Consider the following 24724-nt stretch of genomic DNA (forward strand, 5'->3'; position numbering starts at 1 on the left):
TGAAAAACAAAGGGATCTCACAATACGCCGATTGTATCGTCTTCAAATACCTTCTTAAAATATTCATCACTTGTACAATCTCTCCTTCTCTTCTACAGCAGGTGGTTTTTCTGTTGTGATTCCACAATAATTTTCCCTTATTCATGCATCCATGGACCAGTTTGTTTTTTCCTACTCTATTAAAAAAATCCTCCCAAAATAACAACAACAAATTAGATCTAATTGATGATATGATAAAAGATATGGAATTCTTACAGAGCTTGGTTGGCTACATGTCGACATTAACATAACTAAAACCCTCCAAAGTGTTGGTGATTCATTCAACACCCTACTCGAAGTAAATCAGAAGCCTACGGGTTACCTTAAAATTTTTCATTCAAGCTGATTCAAGCAATATGATAACCTGAAGAGTCGTTTAAATAAAACTTTAGTAAGAGGAAGTTTTAATGAAATTAATAGAAAGCGACTTCCCGAGTGTGTTTCATATATTTACAAAATGTTAAAAAGCTAATAGTAATATACAAAGTAAGAGTAGCAATCAAACATTCCCTTACGTTTGATTGTTGCAGTGGGTGAACGACTCCTTGATCGTTTGCGATCTCTATCTCGACCTCTATCGGAGCTGGAAAAAGAAAGGAGGAAGTAATTGAAAAGTATTCGTCCACCAGAAATTGCACTGAGGTTAATAATAAACCATATCTCATCACAGCTGTCATTCTGTGATTTGCAAGGTAAAATTAGCGGAGAGAAAAAGGAATGAATGTTAGAAAATTGGCTTTCCCAGAAAAAAAACGTATACTCCCTGTTGAGGAGGTCTGACATATACAGACATATGGAGGAAAAAGAACGGATAATGCAAAATCTGCCTAAGCTGAAACAATTCAAGAAAGCTGGCTTTAGCATTACAGACGACTTCACCATCAACGTAATAAAAGTTATTAAAGAAATGTGCCAAAAGGAAATTAATTTAGAAAATGGCATGTAAGAGGAAGCCCTAGAACAAACCTTCGCCTAGCACGAAAACCTACGACAAAGACCAAAACAATGTCTAGTTTGTCCCATAGATTTATAAAGCATGAAGGGCTAGATGGAGTGCTTTAAGCTCTTCCAAACAAAAAAAAGTGAATATCGCAAAAAATATTGCTGTTCAGCCAAAGCAAGATATCAGATATCTAGCCCTTCAGGCTTTAAATCTATGGTTTGTCCATATCTTCTGACGACTGGACGACAGATGAAGATTAGACAATTATTTATAAATCTAAAATTATTTCGTATTAGGTCGATAGAATAATATAATTCTATGAATAAAATAGAATATACAAAAATCTGTCAAAAAAAACTGGAACTTCACAGGGGTAGCTTTTTAAATTCCAGTGGGGTTTAAACCTAAAATTGCCTGGAAGTTAAAAGCATTTCCAGCAACAAAGGAATAGACCTCCTCAACTGGGGGTACACGTTTTTTTTCTGGAAAAGCACAACAACTTTTAAAATTGAGCTACAGTTACTCATGGAAAATACTAAAAAGCCCCCTAAAAATAAAGCTTGGCGCTGAGCCAAGACCGTGAAATACCATTCTTCTGTCTACAGAGCTATTGGTGTCTATCATGGTGGTCATGGCATAATATTTGCAATTCTCCAGCTTTGTAGACAAAGGGGGAGGGAGACTCCTCGAACACTGAAATTTGTTGCCAATTGTCGAATGTTTGCAAAGACGTCTAGAATTTTGATTAAAGCATATGGCATTAGAGCTACTCCCCCCTCAAAATTGCCTGACCAAGCCTCCCAAATTGTTTCCGAAATGTGACAGCAGTGAGAAACTTTAGTTCATCAACGTTCATATTCTAAATGCTAAATCAACATTTTCAAAATAAATTTTATGCTGATTTAACCCTATTCGTCCTAGGGGGGGGGGGGGCTTTTTCTGTTCGGAGACCTCCAAGACCTGTCATATTAATGATAATAGCCTCTGGAATAATAAAATAATAGAGCTTTTGCCATGACATTTTCTGTAAATTTCTAACCTCTATTTAGCTTCAATTAAAATTTGACACCTAAAAATTTTCACACCTTGAGCATGATGACATTTCTGACAGTAAAGTATCACAAAAATTTATACAAATTTATTTTTAATGTCAAATATGGGACCATTCAAAGAGTACGTACGCTCAAAATCGTCGAAATTGACCACCCCTTCCCCCTTGTACGCTCTCGTACACTTTGGCATTACCCCCTCTTTCGCGTACGTACGCTTTTGAAATGACCCCCTCTCAAAAAAATTTTAGATCGTATTAAACAGTCTATACAAAGGTAAATTAGGGGATTTTGAGAAAAATTAAAATAAGTTCAACTTCTGTTTGTCTTTGTTGATGATATAATCAGAAGATCTAACCAAACTTTGACTGAAATTTCGTTGTATTGAAAAATGTCAAAGCGTACAAACCCTTCTACCTGACCTCCCCCTCCCCCTTGTACGCTTTCGTACGCTTTTGGTAATACCCTCCTAATCCCACTCAGAGCGTACGTACTTTTTGAATGGTCCATATATCGTTTAAACCGTTATTTTTTATTGAATATTAAGGATAAAATAAGCCTTTTAGACTCAGGCAATTTTTTTTCTAAAGTCTTTCTTAGAATGCGTTAGCTATTTATAAGAACAAAGAAAATTTTTCGGCTTTTGCTCACTTTGGGCATATAAGATAAGTGATCTCATCAAAAATAATTTTTTTTTGTCCAAAGTTACCTTATGTGACAAGGATCTTGTGTGCCAAATAGACCCACTAGATAAAAACCGCCCCTAAAAGCCTAGTGTGAATAGGATTAAATTTTAAGTGTAATTCCCAATGATATTGATAACATTATATGATTGATTTGCCTTTTACAACACAGCTACTGTTACCTAGTGACAAGATGATTTATCCAGCAAGTTGACTGAGGGAAAGTGATATATGCTGGAATAATTTCTTATTCAATAAATTGTTGAGTTCTCCTAAACGACTTTTCATAAGACTATTGTCCAAAGCAAAATAAAAACCCCTAGAACAGCTGAGTATTTATAAATTCAGAGGAAAATGTCATTAGCATTTTGTTGTCCCTACTTGATACCCTACACTATTCTGGGATGAAATAGATAAAATAAATTATTCTCAAAATTAACTTTATAGCACTTTTTTATTTTGAGAATCCAAAAGCTTTGCATTGAACGGTTCCGTTATAATAACTTGAAATTATGCAGATTGATGTTACACTGCTAAAAAATTATAAAAAGCGTTTGGGGACCCCACCCATGACTGGCTTCAAAAGGCTGGTCCTAACTAAAAATGAAGAAAAGTGAAATTTTTCTGTCCAACTTTCTCCATTGCTTATCATGTGCTATCATATCTAGAATATTTTATTGTTAATTGGTGTACAAAACCTCATACTTGGAGATAAATCATTATTTACATAATTTTAAGTGTCATTTGTTGTCAATATTTGGGGTTGATGATTTGTCGTTCAAGTCTTCTAAATAACATATTTTTGATATTACGTTTCCATTACATATAATATTTTCAGGAGCTTATGTTATGAGTTCCATCGAAATGATCTATCACAGCTCAGTCTACCCTTTTTTAGCGCGGTACGAGGATTGAGCTTCAAAAAACTGATTTTTGTTCCACCTTTGCGGGACTTTGGCTTAAGGGCTTGAGTGCAGCATAGGGTACTGAGTCCAAACATTGTGTTTCCTGTAATTTTTGTATGAAGAGTTAGGTTTATACTGTGAGTGGTCCTAAATCTGACAACCCTGCCTAAATCCGACCCCCCAAATAACTGCTATGAAAAAAATTCTATGTTTACAAACATTCCCTCTCCAAGTTGAACAATAAACTATTGCAAGAAGTCTCAAAACAAAACATCTAACAAGATGACTATATGTCAAGATGTCAATTAAATGTGATCAAAAAAGTGTGAGTTGTAAAATTAAGTACCTCTATTATTCTGAATCTGTTGCTGGTGTTTAATAACTTTAACAATTTTGTAATAAAAAATTATGTTTTGAATAAAAAGCAATTATTGTTATTTGATTCAATTGGTTCAGTGTATCAAATCTTTCAGTTTAGTTGACACTTTGGTATGCGTCACAGCAAAAGATTTGTTTTTATTTTAGTTTGTATCTTTGAAAGACCCCATCGGATTTAGGCAGGGCTGTCGGATTTAGGACCATTCACAGTACTTTCCAACTAAATCCAACCACGGTTTTTTTCGTTCATGTATTTTTGCATACAATTCAAGATGGCGGATGGAAAGGTGAAAAGGTATATTCCTGCTAAAACGCAATATTCCAAGCAAAAATCCATTTATGCAATTGTTTGATCGCGTTCGATTACGTTAGATTGATTCGATTGCACTTTTTGTTTGAAGTTGTTTGATTAACACTGCCTGGTGATAAACCAAGTCCAAAAAAAGAAACAAAACAAAATAAAAAAGCCATAATTTAGCAATAAAAAGGGGCCACTCACATTGAGAAAAAAGCTATACTTTAAAAGAACAAATTGCTTTTCCCGGATTTTTTTCCGCATTTCCGCAACGAAAAAATCAGCGGAAAATATGATGCCCACAGCTGATGCAAATAGAACAATTTTTCAATGACCGCCTAAATTATGTAAGTAAGTGACATTTTAAGTAGCAAGTTCATTGACAATTTTATTTTCAAGTTTGTTTTTAAAAACAAAACCCCCGTGCTAGATGATAATTTCATCTTCTTAATTTATGGACCCATTTGGAAGTATTTGTAATACAGATCATTTGGCAGTGTAGTTGCAGCCTATACAAGAATTGGAATCTAAAGTCTGAAGTCGTAACTCCTTGCCAGTTAACCCGCAGAGAAATTTTTAGTTGGCAGACACTGACTTTAGGTTGGCTTGGAAATTTTATTTTGAAATGTAATCTTCACTTTAGATGAATACTTTTATTTATTTGGATTACAGTATGAAAGGTTCAAGGTTTGTTTACTTTTTATTTCAAATTATTTCATTGATTTATTGAGCTGCAATAGCTGATTGAAAAACAAAGGTTTTTGATAGTTATCAGCGTACTTGCAAGGCCGGTGCATCATGAAGATTTAGCCATCGGTCAGCGTGGGCTTGGCCGCCATTTTGAACTTCAATTTATTTTCTCCTGTACTCGGCAATTTAGAGGTTGTTCGTAATACGCGATTTGGCTTACGCGCAGTTACGTGTAACACAGTCTGGGAAATCCTCTCAATTGCACGCTTATGTTCCGAGGCCGTAAGCGCGCAATAGAACCGTTGCAATGTTTTGATTTTTCGCGTTTGTATGCGCATGCGCCAAAATAGTTACGGTTTTTCAGAGGCAGAAAACACGAAGCGCTTGCTGGAAAAAGGCAGTTTTGATTTTATTTTTCAAAATCTCTTCATCAGAATTTCATGAAATTTTAGTATAAGAATCCTATATAGTTATTAGATAACATACTAAAATTTCTATTCAAAATTCCTTCTAGATCCTGAAAAAATTGACATAAACTGCGTGCCTCCAGCTAATGTTGTTGTCTTTTTTGCCTCTGAAAGTCGGGCCGTTTTGCGGGTCGTAACGAGCTGATGTAAACATGTGATGTCACATCCAGTATGGATTTCGTGTAACTAACGCCGAAGTTCTTCGGCGAAGTTCTTTGGCGTACAACTGAAACGTTTTTGGCGCATTGGCGTAAGGGTACTTACAAAGATTGTTTGATTTTCAGTTGGCGTAAAGTAATAATTCCAGCTCGGCGTGAATGACTCCATAATCCATTGATTTTTAGCTTCCATTTGGCAAAATTTGCTTTCGCTCGCTTACGCTTGCGTCAATTTATTAATTATGTTGGCGCATGCGCCTCTTTTCCCATCTTGCACCCTTATTGAAAAATTGAATGTTGGTACATAAAATTTTGCTTGGCGTGAGGCTTGCTGCACGGAAAAATATCTTCAGCGCGAGATTTTGTGGAATCCATACTGGCGTCACATGCAACGGGTCTATTGCACGGTTATCAAAATGGCAGAATTTTTAAGGGTGTAATTACACGCTTATCGAAATTATTCTGAAACGGGCGGTAAGCGGTAAGCGTGTAATTGCACCCTTTATTATTCTGACACGCAATTCCTTCCGAAAGCTCTGTTGAATTTCAAAAGCCTAGGGCAGTTTTACTCAAAATTTATCGTAGAAGAAGATTCTGTAAAAATGGATTGCCCGTTAAACCATGCCTTCGCCCGAATTAAAGAATTCTGAACCCCTTGAAATCCCTAAGCAATTTCAACCGGGGCGGGAGCGGGCGTAAATTATAACCATGCAATTGCGCGTTTACAGGACCCTGTTGATGCACCGGACTGTCCGGTGTATTTGTCCGGTGGCAAAAAGTATCCTTTTGCTACACCGGACGCAATAAGTCCGGTGTCAGTCCGGTGTTGTATACAGGGAATCTTGGACGCCGGACATTTATGAAACAAAAAATTAAGAAACACCGGACACCACCGGACTGGTCATGTCCGGTGTTTTGATTGTCCGGTGGGAAAAACTTTCCTTCTCCGACACCGGACATCCGACTTTCTTAAGTCCGTGTTTGTTAAGTCCGGTGCGTTGGCAGGGTCCTGCGCTTACGCCCTCGGAACATAAGTGTGCAATTGAGAGGATTTCCCAGACTGTAACACTGTACCAGAAAAATAATAAGTATGAAAATATACCGTAAGCAAAGAAAAAGTTTCAACCTTTCTATAAATTTCAGCTGATAAAAGGGTGCCGAAATTTAGAGGAGGGCAGGCTTCGGCATATTAGGCGTGCGATCGCACGCGCACGCCTCCGCACACGCCTAAAAGCCTTTTAGGCGTGCAATTTATCACACGCCATAAATCATGAAAACTTAGCGAGGCGTGCAATCAATCGCACATGCAAAAATTTATTCTAGAAATATTTTTTCTGCTTGTTGAAAGAAGATCAAATATCATTTTCTACTTTAATCATAAGAACCAAATAGATGAAAGATAAACTTTCCTTTACTCTTTCAAACTGCTATATGTATACAAAATTTCTTATAAAAAAGTTACTCTAATGGATACACATCTTCTCTCTCCTCTTTCTCTCATACTATGCTTTGGTCTTCAATAAACAAGCCTTTCTCAAAAATAACTTTTGCTGCACGTTTTTTCGTCTCTCTAAAACCTTTTTAAAAAAATCACTTTTGCTGTATGATTTTTCCTCTCTCAAATCTTTTTCCTTCCCTCTCGCATGCTATGTTTATGAGGTCGTTGGTTTATGACAATAAACTAGCTCTTCTTAAAAGTTACTTTTGCTGCATGATTCTTCTTCTCATTTGTTTTCCTAAAGTAAAGTATTCTCTTTCTTGATTATTCAGTGCTCTTTTGGTTTCTGTTTTTGTTTTTCAAATATGAAGATTGAATATACACTTTCTTCTTTCCTGTTGTCTAGTTTTTATGTAGATAAAAAAAAGATCATTCTTAGGAATTGTTCAAAAGTTTGTGCCTCATCATTGTTAATGATGTTTATAAAATAAAAGAAAAAAACGATCGCACGCGATCGCACGTCTAAAGAAAATGAGGCGTGCCATGATTCGCACGCCTAAATTACTAAAAATTACTATGTAGGCGTGCGATGATCACACGCCTTCTTTTTTCTTATGCCGAAGCCTGGGAGGGGTGTTGACATTAGACCAAGTTTCGGTAGTTTTCTTGGAATTTGAACATCTGTTGTTGGGCCTCGAAAATCGATATCTCTAGTAGATTTTCTTAGTGTCACTCGATCTAACCCACCCACCCTATAGCGTCAAAATGACGCTATGCGTGGGAAAAATCAATAAGTGAGTGGCCCATGCATTAGTAGCCTGGAGATCCATGCTATGATTTCTTATTCTATATACTGATGGCGAAATATATAGCATGGTATGGGCTGACAGTTTGAATTTCCCATATCCTAATAACGGTTGAAAACACTATTGTTTCACTGGTCACACTTTCTTAAAGAAAGCGCAACTTCCGAAATTTGGTTTTTATTTTAGTTAGTGAGGACAGCACTAAATTCGAATTTCCCACTGTAATTTTTTTGAGGCCAAAATCGGACTCACAGCTCTGACCCGTCAAGTATTCATCAGATTTAAAAAAAATACGCAGACGGGTTCCTGTCTAATGCATTAGCGATTAGGATGATGAAATATAATAAAAATAATAGACCATATATACCTGCCACCATAATTTGATACAACTGGCGGGGAAGCTTCTTTGCTTTCTAAAACAGCCTTGAATGCAGGATCTTTTTCTGTATATCTGTCTTCAAATTTTTTCTCTAGTTCTGCCACTCTTGGGTCTTCTTCTTCAGTCTTGCTTGAATCAACAGCTTCATTTGTTTCTTCTGTTGTGTCAGCTTCTTGAGGTTCTTGAGTGACCTGTTCCATTGGCTCAACCTGATCTGGAGTCTCTTCAGTCATATCTGCCTACCTTCTGAACTTTATATATTTCTAAACGAACAAATTAAAAAGAAAATATAAAAAGCTGAAAAGGCCTGTGAATATTTTGAATTTCTCCACCGCGTTCAGTTTAGGTTCTCCCGCTTAAACGAAGTGATATGTACAGGTATTTACAAGTCCAAATAGCTTTTAAAGTTTCAAACAGAGTGTTAACACGGCAGCCTGTACATATCAAAATTTTGAGCCGGGGTCGACATGGTAAAAGCATGACCGGAATACACTGGTATGATAGGAAGGGATAGAGAATAATTCTGAGGTCTTTATTTTACACGTATTCATTCTGTCACGCTCGATTCAAGATGGCGGAAGAAGATTTCTACTGTCGTTACTACGTTGGACACAAAGGCAAATTTGGGCATGAATTTCTAGAGTTTGAGTTTCGTCCTGATGGTAAGAATTAACTCTTTTATATTTTTTTTGCATTAGTCATTTAGATTTTACTCAAATCAGTAGTTGAGGGAATAAATGCAGTGTGTTAAAACGGAATTCTTCCTTTTTCTCCTGGAGTCTGTGGGCTAATAAATTGAAAAGTGGTCAACCAAAACACAAAATCAAAAATCTTACAAACAAAATAAGTAACTGTGATTTTTTCTTTAAATGACCCTTAAATTTTCCAATTTCAACTTTTAAATCAACCGAGTCGCACTTTTAGACTCTGTAATCAGGTGATTATATCGAAACACAACTAGTGCGTGAGGTTTGTCGGAAAACGATAATTACAAGGTCTCAAAAGAAGGTTGTCTATTGCTCATTCCGACATTTTAAATTTTCCGGGGGTTTTGTTGATTGGAATTGATTAACTAACAGTTAGGTAGGGTCAGGGTTGCTAGTAATGGCTTGTCACTGTGCCGGGTGCATACTCGGCGCCTTGGCGCTTGGGCCCCGCAGGGTTGCTAGTAACGGCTCGAATTTCAGTCAGGTTAAAAGTCGATGTCGGAATGAGCAATAGACAACCTTCTTTTGAGACCTTGTAATTATCGTCTCCCAGGTTTGTGACGGAAGGACAAGTGTTAAAATATAATGGACCTTCTTTTAAAAAATCAAATGATTAATCAAAAATGAAATGTTGTTTTAAAACAAGTATACATACCCTAGCTCGTTTAATAGGTTTATTCATTTTGAAATAAGTCAAACAACAAAAAAGTATGCAAGCAGAAACTTTTTTCAAATATCTAATTCCTTCCGTGACAATTTCAAGACAAAAAGTTTTTTCACTAGTTTTGTGCAAGTACACCATTCTTGATATTATTGCAAGTTATAACTATTGGTATATACCTCCTAACAAAAAATGAAATTACATTCCAAAGCAATCTCCTTCATATCTTCATATTCACTTACAAGGTCAGAAATTATTACGTCCTTCCGTGACATTTTCACCTTGTCCTTCCGTGACGGATTAAAAATATCTTGTTATTTTTAGAAATCTTGGACTTCAATGGGTCTTATCCATTGCAGGAGAGTGTCCTACGAGGTTTAGAACCATTGGGAACCAGCTCAATCCTGTATGGAGCTCAGGATAAGCTTAACTAAGGCTCCAGTACAGCGCAGCGTAAGCCCAGGCGGCTCTGGAGGCCTAAAAACCGGTTTTCTGGCAAAACTACTGTTCCCAGCCGGTTCTAAACCCTCAAAATCGCTTCAGCACCATGGAAATATGCTAATTAGAGCCTTTGGAAGTAGCTCACTTGCTTGCAAGGTTGTGTTTTTACGTTTTTTGCTTAAAAAAGCCTTAAAAACGCTCAAATAGAGCTTTTTAAGCGTCTATAAGCTATTTTAGTGAAAATTCGTCGGTTCTGCCCCCTTCGCTGGACTTCAATGGGTCTAATCCATTGCAAAGGAGTGTCCTACAAGGTTTAGGACCATTGGGAACCAGCTCAGCCCTGTATGGAGCTCAGAATAAGCTTAACTAAGAATGGAACCACTACCCAACTATAACTTGCCAGAAATCACCGAAAATCAACCAAATCTAAGTGATATCGACTTCTCAGAACAAAATATTATAGAGGAGATCGACACCTTATCCTCCAATGCTGCAGCAGGACCTGACGGCTTCCCTGCAATTTTCTTAAAACAAGTCAAGTCACAGATTGCGGCCCCTCTCTCTCTCTAATCTGGAGAAATATATTTGACAAAGGCTACACACCTCAACTTTTGAAAACCAGTTTCATCACACCCATCTTTAAAAAAGGCAACCAAGGCCTACCTGAAAACTATCGACCTGTAGCATTAACTTCGCATGTAACAAAGATCTTCGAGAAGATTGTCAGAAAACGGCTACAAAATCATCTAGAACAAAACGACCTCTTTAACGATAATCAACATGGATTCAGGTCTGGAAGATCATGTCTTAGCCAACTTCTTTCGCACACAGAACAACTCATCCATCACATTGAAAAAGGCCGTAACGTTGACGTTATTTACCTTGATTTCAGCAAGGCATTTGACCGTGTAGATCATACAATCTTACTCCATAAAATCGAGAGAAATGGTATAACTGGCAAATTACTGCAATGGATCAGATCCTTCCTTACCGGTAGGACCCAACAAGTATCTGTTGACTACATCCTCTCCAAAAAAGCAGAAGTCATTTCTGGCGTCCCCCAAGGATCAGTTCTTGGTCCACTTCTCTTCCTGATAATGATCCAAGATATTGACACTAACATCCTACATTCATTTCTATCTTCATTTGCCGACGATACACGTTTAATGAAGGAGATCTCTAATAACACTGATGTTCAATTTCTACAAAACGACCTTGATGTGGTGTATCAATGGACATCATTAAACAACATGCAGCTCAATGGCTTGAAGTTTGAACATCTTAAATACGGAAAAAATGAAGAACTGAAAGAACACTCAAGTTACCTCTCAGACACTGGCTCTCCTATCGAAACCAAGATGGACGTGAATGATTTAGGAGTCACTCTGGATGTTAACATGACATACAGCAAACACATTACAAACCAGATCGAGAAAGTCAAAAGTATCATTGCTTGGATCCATCGAACGTTCAAAACAAGAGATTGTCAAGTAATGCTAACTCTTTGGAAGTCACTGGTACTACCACACATTGACTATTGCTCCCAGCTGTGGTCACCTTCAAAAAAGATATCTGATCCAACAACTGGAATCACTTCAAAATCTTACCTGAATAGAATCCCTACACTTCAACATCTCAACTATTGGGAGAAGCTCAAAGAACTTAAACTATACAGCCTGGAGCGGCGCAGAGAAAGATACAGGATTATCTACACCTGGAGCATCCTAGAACAGCTTGTACCAAATTTTAACTATGCTGAAAACAAAGGTGGCATCTTCAGTTACGATAACCAGAGACTGGGTAGAAAATGTTATCTAAAAGAGGTGAACATAAGGCAAAAAAACATATGGAGAGACTCCCTGTCAGAAGAAGGTCCCAGACTATTTAACGCCCTCCCACAATCCATCCGTAACCTCAAAAACTGCTCCAAAACTAGTTTTAAACATCAATTGGACCATTTTCTCAATTCACTACCGGACGAGCCACTGCTGCCGAATTACTTTCCTCTTAGGAGAGCTGATTCAAATAGCATCAAAGTCATGGTCTATCATCGGATATCTCAAATTGGATGATTGTTGAGACGAACAAAGAAGCCTTCAAAAAGTATCAAAAAGTAAGTATCTAAGGCTCCAGTACAGCGCTGTAAGCTTACAGCGTAAGCCCAGGCAGCTCTGGAAGCCTAAAAACTTTGGTGTTAAAAATTTTGGTGTTAAAAAAATTTCAAGTTTTTGTCTTACAGCGTTTGGAAGACATGATAATTGTTTTCTCCCTTTTTTTCTCTTCACTTCATTTTCCTGCGCTTTTTCATATTAGTTTTATTTATAAGAATCAGTAGAGATGATAAAGCCCTAGAAACCAATCTCAAAAAGTAGTATGACACTTTACTCAATATGATGCAGACAAATACAAAAGGATACAATTAAATGACCTATATATTTAATCTCAAATAACGTTTAAATACTGTGAGAGGTCCTAAATCCGACACCACTGCCTAATTCCGACCCCCCAAATAACTGTTATGAAAAAAAATTCTATGTTTACAAACATTCCCTCTCCAAGTTGAACGATAAACTATTGCTAGAACTCTCAAAACAAAACATCTAACAAGATAGCTTTAATGTCAAGATGTCAATTAATGTAATTAAAAAGTGTGAGTTGTAAAAATAATTACTTTTTATTCTGGATCATGTTGTTCATGTTTATAAAACGATAACAGTTTTGTAATAAAAGTGACTTGTGCGGGAAAAATACAAAACAACTTGGGCTGGTTTCCATCAAGATACAAACAGACTAAATTGCAAAAATGGCGCGAAGTTGAAAAAAGGGCGGATGCGGTAGCACTTAATTTGAATAAGAAACATGGAATCAATGAGGCGGCAACTATTAACGCCCTCTTTACTACCCATACGTCCGGATGTTTATCTACGGAAGGCCCGCAATCAAGCCAAGTGCCAGTGTAAAGTAATAAAAACCAGGCTTGATTACGTAACATTTCAAAATGAGCACGCTTGTACACAGACCTCTTTTATATTTTCGTGTGCTTTGGAAAATCAAAACATTGCATTACTTTTTTATGATGCTGTTACTACTGTTGTCATTTATGACGTTGTGCATATTGCAATAAAAAAATATCTTTTGTTATAAGAAGCAATTATTGTTATTTGATTCAATTGGTTCAGTGTATCAAATCTCTCAGTTTAGTTGACACTTTGGTATCTTCGTTGCGTCACAGCAAAAGGTTTGTTTTTATTTTAGTTTGTATCTATGAAAGACCCCATCGGATTTAGGCAGTAGTGGTGTCGGATTTAGGACCTCTCACGGTAACGTTTAATCCATTTGGATCTTTATAAAGGAGACAGGGGTGTATAAGAATAACTGATTTTGGATATTTGCACATGTGTTCTTATAATTGAATCAAAGTCATAATGGAGAGAGCAGTAAAAGGAAGAAAAACTAGATAAAGATAATAACCTTTTGCTTTGTACTTATACGAGGCGAAGAAAATATTTACTTTAATATTCAAATATTATTCTTTTAGATAACACATTCCACGAAACTAATTTTCTTAGAATATAAATTTCGAACAGGCAAATGAGAGCCAGGGCCTGGAAGTTCTGGTCTGTAAAGTATCCAAACGGATTAGGTAGTCAGTATTAATTAAGTATTAGGTATAAGTATTAAGTAGTAGGTATTAGGCGTTTTAGACCTGTTTAGACCTGCCCTGTGAGAAACTGACGAGGCAGTGAGAGTGGCTGCTCTACTGACAGTCTGGACCCAAAATCCATCCAGAAAATATTTCTCAAAAATTGATCAACACGCCAAAAATTGATCAACACGCCAAAAATTGATCAACACGCCAAAAATTGGTGAAATCTTGGGACAAATCTAGTAATTAGACCTTTTCTCCTTTGGCGGCGGCAATCAAAAATATGTTGCGTTCGGGTCGTCCAACAGACTGTTTATTTAAGAAAACCTGATTCGGGAAATTCGGTAAATTCAGTAAAATTGTCGGGTTTTTTGGGTGCTGTTCGCAGGTTCAGATCTTTCCCATAATGGCGGGCACGGAAGTGATCTATCTATCTAGAATCTGCGCTCTTTGTTGTTGGTTTATGGAGAATTGGTATCGGCTTCAGAACTCCCAATGAGCCCCGGTCTGGAAATCGCCATTTTTACAGATTTTCATTGGATTTTTTCCTTATATTCATTTCTATGTTTTTTACACAAAAATGATGAATTTATTGCGTTATGCATTTTCCCTAAACGCTATATTTTTTTGACTGATTTTTTTTCATTTCTCTCCTTGCTATCTAACTTTCATCATCAGGTAGGTCCATTCAGCATCTAGCTTGTTACTTTAGGCATCCACTTGGGGTGACATGATGTGTTCCCTCCATCTATCTCTGTCGTGCATCAGCCGTATAAGTTCCCTCTCTTCCAACCCGGTGTCTTAGTATATCAGTGATTTGATCGTTTTGGTTGGTCGACCTCTTCGCCTAGGCTTTTCAGGTTCCCAGAACATAATTTTTGTTGCAGGTCCGTTACCACGTATGATATGGCCAGCTAAGCGGAGACAACGGATTTGAATGACTTTGCTGATTGGAGGTCGCCCTCCGTAGAGGACTCTGTTGGTGGTGTGTGATTGGGGATTGATGTTTTTCACCCTTCTCAGCATCCTTGTGTAGGTCCCAGCAATTTTTCTCTTGAGAGATTTATTGAGGGACCAGGATTCACATGCATATAAAAGGATTGACATGATTGTCGCATCAAAGATCTTTAGTTTTGTTTTATCAGAGTTTTTGGACTTCCAGCATTTATCAAGCCTGTTGAGAGCAGACCAAGCTTGTGCCATTCTCGTATTGACTTCAGTAGATGTTTCAAAGGAGGAGTATGAGCCGAGGTATTTGAAGTCTTGGACCTTTTCAAGTTCTGATCCATCGATGGTTTTGAAGCTTTGGTTACTGTTGAGTTGATATGCAAGTATTTGTTTTTTTTGTATATTCAAAAACAAGCCAATAGATTGTGATGCTTATTCAACTTTTTGGAGAACACGCTCTGCCTCTTTGATGCTTTCGTCAATTAGGGCAATATCGTCTGCAAAGTCTAAGTCGGCAAGATGAATTGAAGGGTGACGGCGGCTTCTTCGTCTGAACAAAGTCAATCCATCAGAACTCTTTATGGCCTTTCTTAGTGCGTAGTCCAGAACGATGATAAATAAGAAAGGTGCAAGTGGATCGCCTTGTAATACGCCTGTTTCGATTTTAAAGAACTCAGTTTCAACTATTTAATTTAATTAAGATTAGGGATATATTGAGAGTATAGTTGATTTCAGTACATAACTCGAGATATTGAGCTTCCAAAAGCGCAAAAAGTGGACAAAACAGCTATTTCTGGCTGAAAAACACTGTTTTTAAGGATTAATATCTCGAGTTAGGTAAAGAAATCACCTACTTTAACCGGGTTAAATTTCGCAAGATTAAATTTCGCGAGCTAAAAAAATCGCGAAATTTTCTGGATTTAATTTCGCGAGTGAGAGTTTTGAAATATTTTGCGTAGATTTAATTTCGCGAATAAGCCAGAAAACAGCTGAAAATAGCCATTTTTTGCCATAAATGGAGACTTGGAACTAGTTTCTCCGCCAAAAATACAATTTTAAAAGTTTTGTGGTGGACTTAATTTCGTTGAAGAATCTGTGTGTTTAGACAGGAAATTTGGGTTGCTTGGCGTGTTTTCATGAAAAAACTGGCCAAATTCGATATTTTTTTATAAGCACATTATCAATTACTTAGGTATTAGCTTTTCTCGAGATTGGCTCTTTCATTCTTTATGATTTATTGCACAAACATGCATAACTATAAACCCTCGAATGTAACGGAGCCCGATTTTCGAAAGAAAATGTTTTTGGCCAAATTTGGGCCAAAAAACGGCTAAAAAAAGGGTTTTTGGACCTTGTGAAAAATTGGATCATTAATTTTTTCTGATTTTTTGCATGAAAGTAGGTAAAAGATGGCTGAAGCAGATTTTTGTAAAAGAAGAATTTTTCAGCAAAAAAAAACGCATCTTTATCTATAAGAATCACTATTAATAAGCATACATCAATGTTCTTAGCCAAATTACTCAATTTTTTGAAGAGATAGATGTTTGTTTTTGCTCACAAAGTCTTGAATATGAAAGAATATTTCAAGAGCATGAAATTTTGGTTTCTAAACGTTTTTTTTATAAGAAACAAACGACTAATTTTAATAGATCGTCACTATTTGTGTTCTGAATGATTGTTTAATGGTCACGTCACGTAGATATCAATTATAAATGTGTTAAATGCATAAGCAGGTAGGTCCATAAAAGTATCACTTGTTTTTTGTTTATTTAATATTTTTACTGTTTTACATGTTATTTTACATAAGAAATTTACATTATGATTTAATAATTAGTTAATGAAACCTAGTACAGATTCTTTTAATTTTTTTTACTTTTATAACAATTTTACGTGATTTTGAGCTATGCAAATTTTGAACAACCATACCCACCCACCAGTTGTCCCTACAGCTGGGCAGAGGGGTATCAAGCCCCCCCTTAAAAACCCACTATGTGAGTGCATACCCCCTGATAGTAGTGTCCCATAGTTTGGGGTGAATATTAGACATTCCAAAGTAGGGACTAGGTGACCTGAAATTCAAAATAATTGTAGTTCTTTTTATGTCACATTTTACGGTCATCTATGATAAATCTTAATTCTCATTTAAATCTCAGTTGTAACCATCAAACTATATGAAATACTGTTGCAGCATGTGCTTATAAACTTTGCTAATAATGTAGTTTGTGGGTGAATATTAGACATTCCAAAGTAGGGACTAGGTGACCTGAAATTCAAAATAATTGTAGTTCTTTTTATGTCACATTTTACGGTCATCTATGATAAATCTTATTTCTCATTTAAATCTCAGTTGTAACCATCAAACTATATGAAATACTGTTGCAGCATGTGCTTATAAACTTTGCTAATAATCTAGTTTGTGGGTGAATATTAGACATTCCAAAGTAGGGACTAGGTGACCTGAAATTCAAAATAATTGTAGTTCTTTTTATGTCACATTTTACGGTCATCTATGATAAATCTTATTTCTCATTTAAATCTCAGTTGTAACCATCAAACTATATGAAATACTGTTGCAGCATGTGCTTATAAACTTTGCTAATATCTAGTTTGTGGGTGAATATTAGACATTCCAAAGTAGGGACTAGGTGACCTGAAATTCAAAATAATTGTAGTTCTTTTTATGTCACATTTTACGGTCATCTATGATAAATCTTATTTCTCATTTAAATCTCAGTTGTAACCATCAAACTATATGAAATACTGTTGCAGCATGTGCTTATAAACTTTGCTAATAATCTAGTTTGTGGGTGAATATTAGACATTCCAAAGTAGTAGGGACTAGGTGACCTGAAATTCAAAATAATTGTAGTTCTTTTTATGTCACATTTTACGGTCATCTATGATAAATCTTATTCTCATTTAAATCTCAGTTGTAACCATCAAACTATATGAAATACTGTTGCAGCATGTGCTTATAAACTTTGCTAATAATCTATGTTATATTTTCATTTACAGGTCTTCTTCGATATGCAAATAATTCAAACTACAAAAATGATGTCATGATCCGAAAAGAAGTAGGTTAAATTTAAAAGGGTTTTAAATTTCTGTAATAATTACTTTAATCTGCAAAAGAAAAAGAACAACCAGGGCAGCTTCTGATAGAGACAGAAAATTAGTTTTCGAAAAAAAGGCTGTTTTCCCATTTTTGCCACATTCAAGGTGGTCTTGATATATTAATATATTGTACCCTTTGAGAGTAAAAATTAATAATGTAAAATAATATTATAACACTTTTTTTGAATTTTTCTTCAGGTATTTTGTGCAAAGAGGTGTATTGAAGAAGTTAAAAGAGTTATTGAAGACAGTGAGGTTAGTTGAACTAATTTTAAGAGAGGCCAAATCTTCCCAAGTAGATCGAACTCTCAGTACATGACGATTCAAAGTTTTTATATAATGTACTGGAAAATATTTGATTTTATCAAAGAAACCCATTAAAATGACTTTCTTTTTACTTAGCTGCTGAAAGAAGACGATGCCTTATGGCCACAACCAGATCGTATTGGTCGCCAGGTAAAAACATGTTTTCTCGTTTTGTCATGTTGCTCTAATGTAAATTTGGTTTTGGACTTCGATCTCCTTCAAATTAACCTTACTTAAACTAATTAAAAAATCATTTAAGGTAAATCATTTACAGATTTTTGAGCTGCATTCCCAAATTATGGGGACATGGAGTTTTTACAAGCTCTTATTTGATTTGGTTGGTCGTTAAGATGTAATAAAAGAATCTTATAGTGAGGTCTGTTAGCACAAAAATACTTCAGATGGTGATTAAAGCATGAAATTTGGCACAGATGATCCTTAAAGGGTCTAAAACTTAATTTTAAACAGTAACACCAAATTTTGCCACCTGGCCACCTGCCAGATGACGTCATCAGGTGGCTTAGCAAAAATTAATTTTTTTGAAAATATTTAAAATCTGATGGTATCAGCGGAAAGAGCATGAAATGCTGATGAAAATCAAGGTATAAAACATGCCTTCAAAATCTTCCTATCAAAAGTTATGAAGGTTTAAAGTTTTGTGATGACGTCATCATAAGCCTTTCCAGGCAAAACCTAAAATACCGTAATAACGGAACTAGTTGACCAGATTTAGTGTTTTATACATGAGTCCATGTCAAAATTTGAAGTTCCATCTGATGCTTGGGTCTAAACAACATAGGAAGGCTTAAAACATCCAAAAAAATTAGTTGGTTTGTACACTGTGCTCTTGAAGGGAGAACGCTGTGTTGATTTGCCTTGTAAAGCTCAAAATCTAAGTTTTAGTATTCTGTAGGATTTAAAGCTTTTAATTCAATTTGAACATCGGAATCGGAAAAAGCAATAAATTTTGATATGAATTCATGTATAAAACATGAAATTTGGTCAATTTGTACCAAAATTACGAGGTTTTTAAGTTTTGCCTGGAAAGGCTTATCATGACGTCATCAAAAAACTTTCAACCTCCATAACTTTTGATAGGAAAATTTTCAAGGCATGTTTTATACCTCAATTTTTATCAGCATTTCATGCTCTTTCCGCTGAAACCATCAGATTTTGAGTATTTTCAAAAAAATAATTTTTTGCCCAGCCACCTGATGACGTCATCTGGCAGGTGGCCAGGTGGCAAAATTTGGTGTTACTGTTTAAAATTAAGATTTAGACCCTCTAAGGATCATCTGTGCCAAATTTCATGCTTTAATCACCATCTGAAGTATTCTTACGTTTTTATGTGCTAACAGACCTCACTATTATTACTTTTTATAAAGAACGCGTCATCTCTATCACTTTAAATGACCAATTAGTGAAATATCTTGTAAAAACTCCAAGGCATCTCAAATTATGCATATAACGACTCATAGAAATTCGTTAAGGATTCTTAATCGAATATTATCCATGTAATGTAAAGGATCTGTTAACTTTGATAGCTATGTATTTGGTAATATAGGTCGTGTTAGATTTATTTCATCTTTAAAGGTAGGTTTCATTAATAAATTCAAGGGAAATCCATTCAATAAAAATGTAAATATCAAGCTTGTAGAATTTGTTTTTGATGTTATATTTTGATGGTTATATTATGTATTTACATGTTCAAGAGGAAATCCATAGCGTCGTCCAAGTTGTTGGAATCAAACAATGCGTCACTCTCTTCATCAAGGATGTTTTTCGATGAAGAGGGGCCGAAAATATCGGCTGCCGTGATTTTCTCTTGTTTAGATTCACCAGTTAATGGTTTTGATGGGATTTTGTTCAGCTTTGGTAAAGAGTTGTTCCGTTTTGGCAATTGTTGTGGAATTGTCTTGATTGGATGGTATTCAGGGATGTTTTTCGTAAGACTTTTCGAACAGGAGCTGGCTTTAGTTTGCTGTTATCTGAACCAAAGATTTTCGAGGTTTCGCTGTTTGGTGCCTTGAGAATGTCAACATACTCTTTGTTCTTGGTCAGTGGAGTGTTCTGTTCATCAAAGTATTGCAAATCGACTTTTTGGTCGAAGGAGACTGATTTCTTTGTTCCGTTCAATGGAGAGATTTTTCGCTTCAAGTTAGATGATTTCTTTGGTGTTAATCTTGCCAAACTGTCATCAACGCTTTGTTTGATTTCATTTTCTGATGCAGCGAGAATCTTTTGCGGTGGCTTTACGTCAATTTTTGATTCATGGTCGAATTTCTTCGGGATATCGTTTGTACCGTTTGAGGTGTCATCTTGTAATTGAGCTGCAACATATTGTGGCAACTCACTTCTGATAACATCTCGTGGTGAACCAGCTTCATCAACGACACTCAAGGAAGTGTCGGCTTCGGTTTGTTCAACGAAACTTTCTGATCTTGGAGATGTTTTGTCGTCAGTAGTAACAATCTTGGTAGAATCGCCAGAGCTTGCTGAACTAACACATGATTCACAGCCAGAGTTGATGGTAGAAGGTTTTTGTTCACCAGATACCTCTTCAGAAATACTTGTTGCTGTCGAAGAAGAATTTTCACTGTGGCTCGCCTCTTCGAAATCATCTTCATAGTCTTTGTTCATGTTTTGCTCGACTCCCTCCTCTGATTTAACTTTCGGTTCAGAGGTATCGTCTTTGTGTTTTTCAACATCTTCGATTGGCAAAATAACTTCATCTGTGTTTTGTTTTGAATTTTGTTGAATTGAACATTCAAAAATAAGATCTTTAACAGCTTTGATGTACCAATCAGGTCGTTTGCTAAAAAAAAATTAGACAATTCCTTGCACATTTTGTTTTCTGGAACTGAGGTTAAGTTTTTTAATCATTTAAACTTGATAAAATAAACTGGTATCTAACTTTCTCTAGATTGACATGAACCCAGCTAAAAAATGATGCTTACCTCAGTTTGAATTTATGTTGCAATTCTTCCATTGCTTGTAAACAGAAAACTCCTGATTCCCTATGAATGAAGATGAGAATTTTGTTGGAGAAAGTACAGTTTAAAGGGTTTAGGTCGGGTGCTAGCTCTAATAAATAATAATCTTATATAGAATGATCAGGGGGTGGTTGTTATACTCACGTTTTGCGGAAGGGTGTTGATTTGTTTGTTTGCTCGCTTTCGCCTTTTAACTGTCGAATAATTTCATTCTTCAATTCTAACTTTTGTTCGAAGTTCAAAACTTCGAGACGAAAGCCAGCCCAAGCTTCATCGAACCATTCTTCGATGTTTTGGATTCTTGATGTCAATGTTACATTTTCTTCGATGACTTCTTGATGGGTGGTATCGAGGAGAAGCAAGCTCTCATATTTGTTGTTACTTTGTGATAAAGACTTTCTCAATCTTTGATTCTCCAGCTCAAGTGATTCCACTCGTCTAATCATTCCAACATACTCAGGTCGCTCCTTGTTGAAAGTGTCTTTATATTTCTGCTCCAATCTTTCATACAGATTTTTTAACGCGTCGAAGTTTTGATGGTGCTTTCGTTCTCTTTCCTTGAATTTCTCAACTTTCGCTTGACAAGCAGTCAAAAGGTCTCCTTTCTGAGCATGATCTTTCAAAAGGACTTTCAAATCTTCTTCACATTTCTGTTTCTCACTTTCCCACTCAAATCGTTCACTGTTCATTTTCTGAACCCTAGCCTCATAATCCTCAATCTCCTTTCTCATTAGCCTGACTTCTTCATTATATTTCTTTTTGACTAGCTTAAGTTCTTCGTCATTAGCAACAGACTGTGTACCGTTCTTCAAGGCTTTCAGTTTCTTACGCAACATCAGCTGCATCTAAAATAATAAACGTTGTTTTTAAAGAAAGTCGCTCGGAAATACAGTGGAACCTCTAATTAGCGGACACCATCGGGGAAAGGGGTTAGTGTCCGCTAATTAGAAGTGTCCGCCTTTTAGAAACTTTTTTATGAGGATTTGACTAGGAAACGGCCGGGGAAAATGAAATTGTCTGCTCATCAGAGGTGTCCGCCTTTTAGAGTGTCTGTGAATTAGAGGTTTTACTGTACTTTCCTTTGCTGGTTTTAACTGAATTTTACTGTAATTAAAATTGTTATGGGAAATTATCTTTCTTTCTGTCACAAGCTTTACAGCTTATCAAAAAAAGAAAATTACAGAGAATTACAAAAGATCCTTGTACGTTAGGAATGTTTTCGATAAAGTATCTTTCAGTCTTTTCTTACCTCTTTTTCTTTCTTGATGAAATCTTCTTGTTCTTTTTGTTTCTTGGTCAAAACCTTATCAAAGATTTTGACACGTTTCTTTAAACTTCGAATCATTTTATTCTTCTCATCTGCTTTCGCTTTCAAATCATCCAAATCCTTCGAATTGTTTTGATCTGACAGCTCCTCGATGAGAATTCGACGTTTGTCAAGTTCGTTCTTCAATATTTGGATTTTGTTTTTTTCACTGATTTTCATATCAGCGATTGTCTGTTGAAGCTTATCTGCTTCATTCTCTTTTTCTTTCAATTTCAACTCACATGCATTCCGTTTGGTTGATTCTTGTTCAACTTTCTTCACTAAACTAGCAATCTTTCCTTTCGATTCTTCATCTTCTTTTTGTAGAAGATCAACAGCTTTTTCAAATCCTTTTTGGACTTCAGCAAAAGCTGCGATTGATGGGGCTTTATCCTCCATCTTCGTACTGTAATTTTTTTCTTTTTATCAACTATTAATTCCCAATTTCTCTCGAAAATTATTCGTTAACTATCGCAAAACGCCAGAGTGAAACTTTTCCACTCAAAGTTTTGCGTTTCAATGATCATTTCATCTGTTCGTTCAATAATAAACTTTGAATATTGAATATTTGACGTCAAAAAGTCATAAAAATTTGACGTCGACAATATTCTAACTCGTAGTGACGTCAATTTTCGAAATGCCTTTCATGTATTTCATTTTAGCTCTACCTATATCGGGAATATAATTGCCGAAAGGTAAAGTTTGATTTGAAAATTTCAGCTTTGCTTAGGGTTTGTTTTCCCGAATTTATCTCGCGTTTCATGTTTTTCCATCGCCAAACAAAAGATTTTCTTCTTAACTTCAGGAATTGGAGATCGTGATGGGAGACGAACATATTTCATTCACAACCTCCAAGATTGGATCCCTCATCGATGTCAACAACTGCAAGTAAGTCTCACATCATGCAATTTTACACTTCACATAGCGCTGTTATAAACTACAATCTTATGTACACAGTCTGTAGTTTCCTTCCATAGTCCTGAGCCTCCAAATCTTTTTACCAAACGTTTTTTACAAAATCGAGAAATGACCATTTGAAATTTCTAAGAATTGTTTCTTGCACGGTTCTTACGTTAGAATTCTTTTGTCTTCTTGTTAAAAGTTGTTAAAAGTTATTAAAACTTGAATATCTTGACTTTGAGAAAGAGTAAGGCAAAACGATCTCAAGCCATTTGGGCAAAAAGATCTCAAATCATTTGGGCATAAAAGATCTCATACCATTTTGGCAAAAATGTCTCAAACCATCTGATTATCCCTTTAATCTAAAAATGGCGCTCGATGGCTCAAGAACTCTTCAGTTCCATGAAATTCGAATCAAACAGTTCTTTACTGATGACCTCCCATCTTTCTTTTATTTGTAGAGACCCTGAAGGATTGAAATGTTTTTATTACTTGGTTCAAGACTTAAAATGCCTCGTCTTTTCGCTGATCGGGCTTCACTTCAAAATTAAACCCATTTAAAACCTATGGTTCGTCGGGAGAAACTTATATAACGAACATTACACCGTACCGCTGACGTCACGTCATGTTGTTTATTCCTAATGGAATGATGACATTTTGAAATTACTGGACATTGCGTTTATTCATATCGTTGAAAAACATTAAAACAGACTATAAATGGTCATTACTATTATCATTATTGACCTATTTGGATGCTTTGTAAATATGTCACAATTATGTAGCTTCTAAAACGCAAACATAAGTTGGTCAAATTTTAAATTAAAATGCATTTTGCATTGCATTTTTTTCTTAATTACACTTCGTCTCGATTGTGAGCCTTTATACAGGTACGAGCCGGGAAGTATCTTATCCATTTGGTGGACTAACTTTCTTGGGGTTTTTCTTGTTCCTTATGGTAATAAGAATATTTTAAGCTTCTGGGCCACCTGGATTTCTCACCCGGATATCCATAATGGCGGATTTTTGGTCATGTGACCCCTGTAGCGAAAACTGAAAATTTTTCCAACCCAAATATAGGCTTATCATATATCAATCGATCGGAAATTTGATACTGATTAATTTTGAGATACAAAGTTGGGTCTGAAAATTTTCCTATCTCGGGATATAAATCACTTTCGTTTTCTCAGGTTTGGCTGCAGTTGTAGGCGGGCTTTCATTGAGTGATGCAATTCTTTTAGTCATATGTCAAGAAATATGCTTTTAAACATATCAAAACTTTATGTGCTCTTAGAAAAGGCATTACAAATTGTTTTTGCAAATTTTCAATAAGTTTGCAGTAAAAATGTGTATTTTACAGACCAGAGTACAATTTCCGTACCTTACCCTTTTCTTTCAAAATTGGCCTTTTTGTCTGAAATGAATGAGTGAAATGATTCTTAATAAGGTTTAGAGCCACTCGATTCTTTATATTA

At 35.9% G+C, this 24724-nt stretch overlaps 3 protein-coding genes and 1 long non-coding RNA gene across 4 annotated transcripts; 1 reads left to right on the forward strand and 3 right to left on the reverse strand.

Annotated features, from left to right (window-relative positions):
* Nucleotides 1–467: 467 nt before the first annotated feature.
* On the reverse strand, nucleotides 468–8549 carry LOC136807250 (uncharacterized). The gene is made up of 2 exons (XM_067063851.1): nucleotides 8219–8549; nucleotides 468–622 (listed from the first exon to the last, which is right to left on the reverse strand). Exons 1-2 carry the CDS (start codon nucleotides 8461–8463, stop codon nucleotides 508–510), a joined length of 360 nt encoding a protein of 119 aa, XP_066919952.1. The 5' UTR covers nucleotides 8464–8549; the 3' UTR covers nucleotides 468–507.
* Nucleotides 8550–8743: 194 nt separating this feature from the next.
* Nucleotides 8744–24077, forward strand: LOC136807249 (protein mago nashi homolog). The gene is made up of 6 exons (XM_067063850.1): nucleotides 8744–8892; nucleotides 17649–17707; nucleotides 17946–18002; nucleotides 18150–18203; nucleotides 23158–23240; nucleotides 23714–24077. The coding sequence occupies exons 1-6, from the start codon at nucleotides 8802–8804 to the stop codon at nucleotides 23811–23813; spliced, it is 444 nt and encodes a 147-aa protein (XP_066919951.1). The 5' UTR covers nucleotides 8744–8801; the 3' UTR covers nucleotides 23814–24077.
* On the reverse strand, nucleotides 20790–21280 carry LOC136807251 (uncharacterized). The gene is made up of 3 exons (XR_010846660.1): nucleotides 21191–21280; nucleotides 21011–21070; nucleotides 20790–20868 (listed from the first exon to the last, which is right to left on the reverse strand). It is a non-coding gene; the product is annotated as an uncharacterized lncRNA (long non-coding RNA).
* On the reverse strand, nucleotides 21285–22751 carry LOC136807068 (dynein regulatory complex protein 1-like). Its single transcript, XM_067063636.1, has 3 exons — nucleotides 22296–22751; nucleotides 21429–21891; nucleotides 21285–21346 (listed from the first exon to the last, which is right to left on the reverse strand). The coding sequence occupies exons 1-3, from the start codon at nucleotides 22749–22751 to the stop codon at nucleotides 21285–21287; spliced, it is 981 nt and encodes a 326-aa protein (XP_066919737.1).
* Nucleotides 24078–24724: the final 647 nt, after the last annotated feature.

The sequence above is a fragment of the Clytia hemisphaerica genome, unplaced genomic scaffold (genome assembly GCF_902728285.1).
Source record: "Clytia hemisphaerica strain Z4C2 unplaced genomic scaffold, Clytia hemisphaerica genome assembly, whole genome shotgun sequence".
NCBI lineage: Eukaryota > Metazoa > Cnidaria > Hydrozoa > Leptothecata > Clytiidae > Clytia > Clytia hemisphaerica.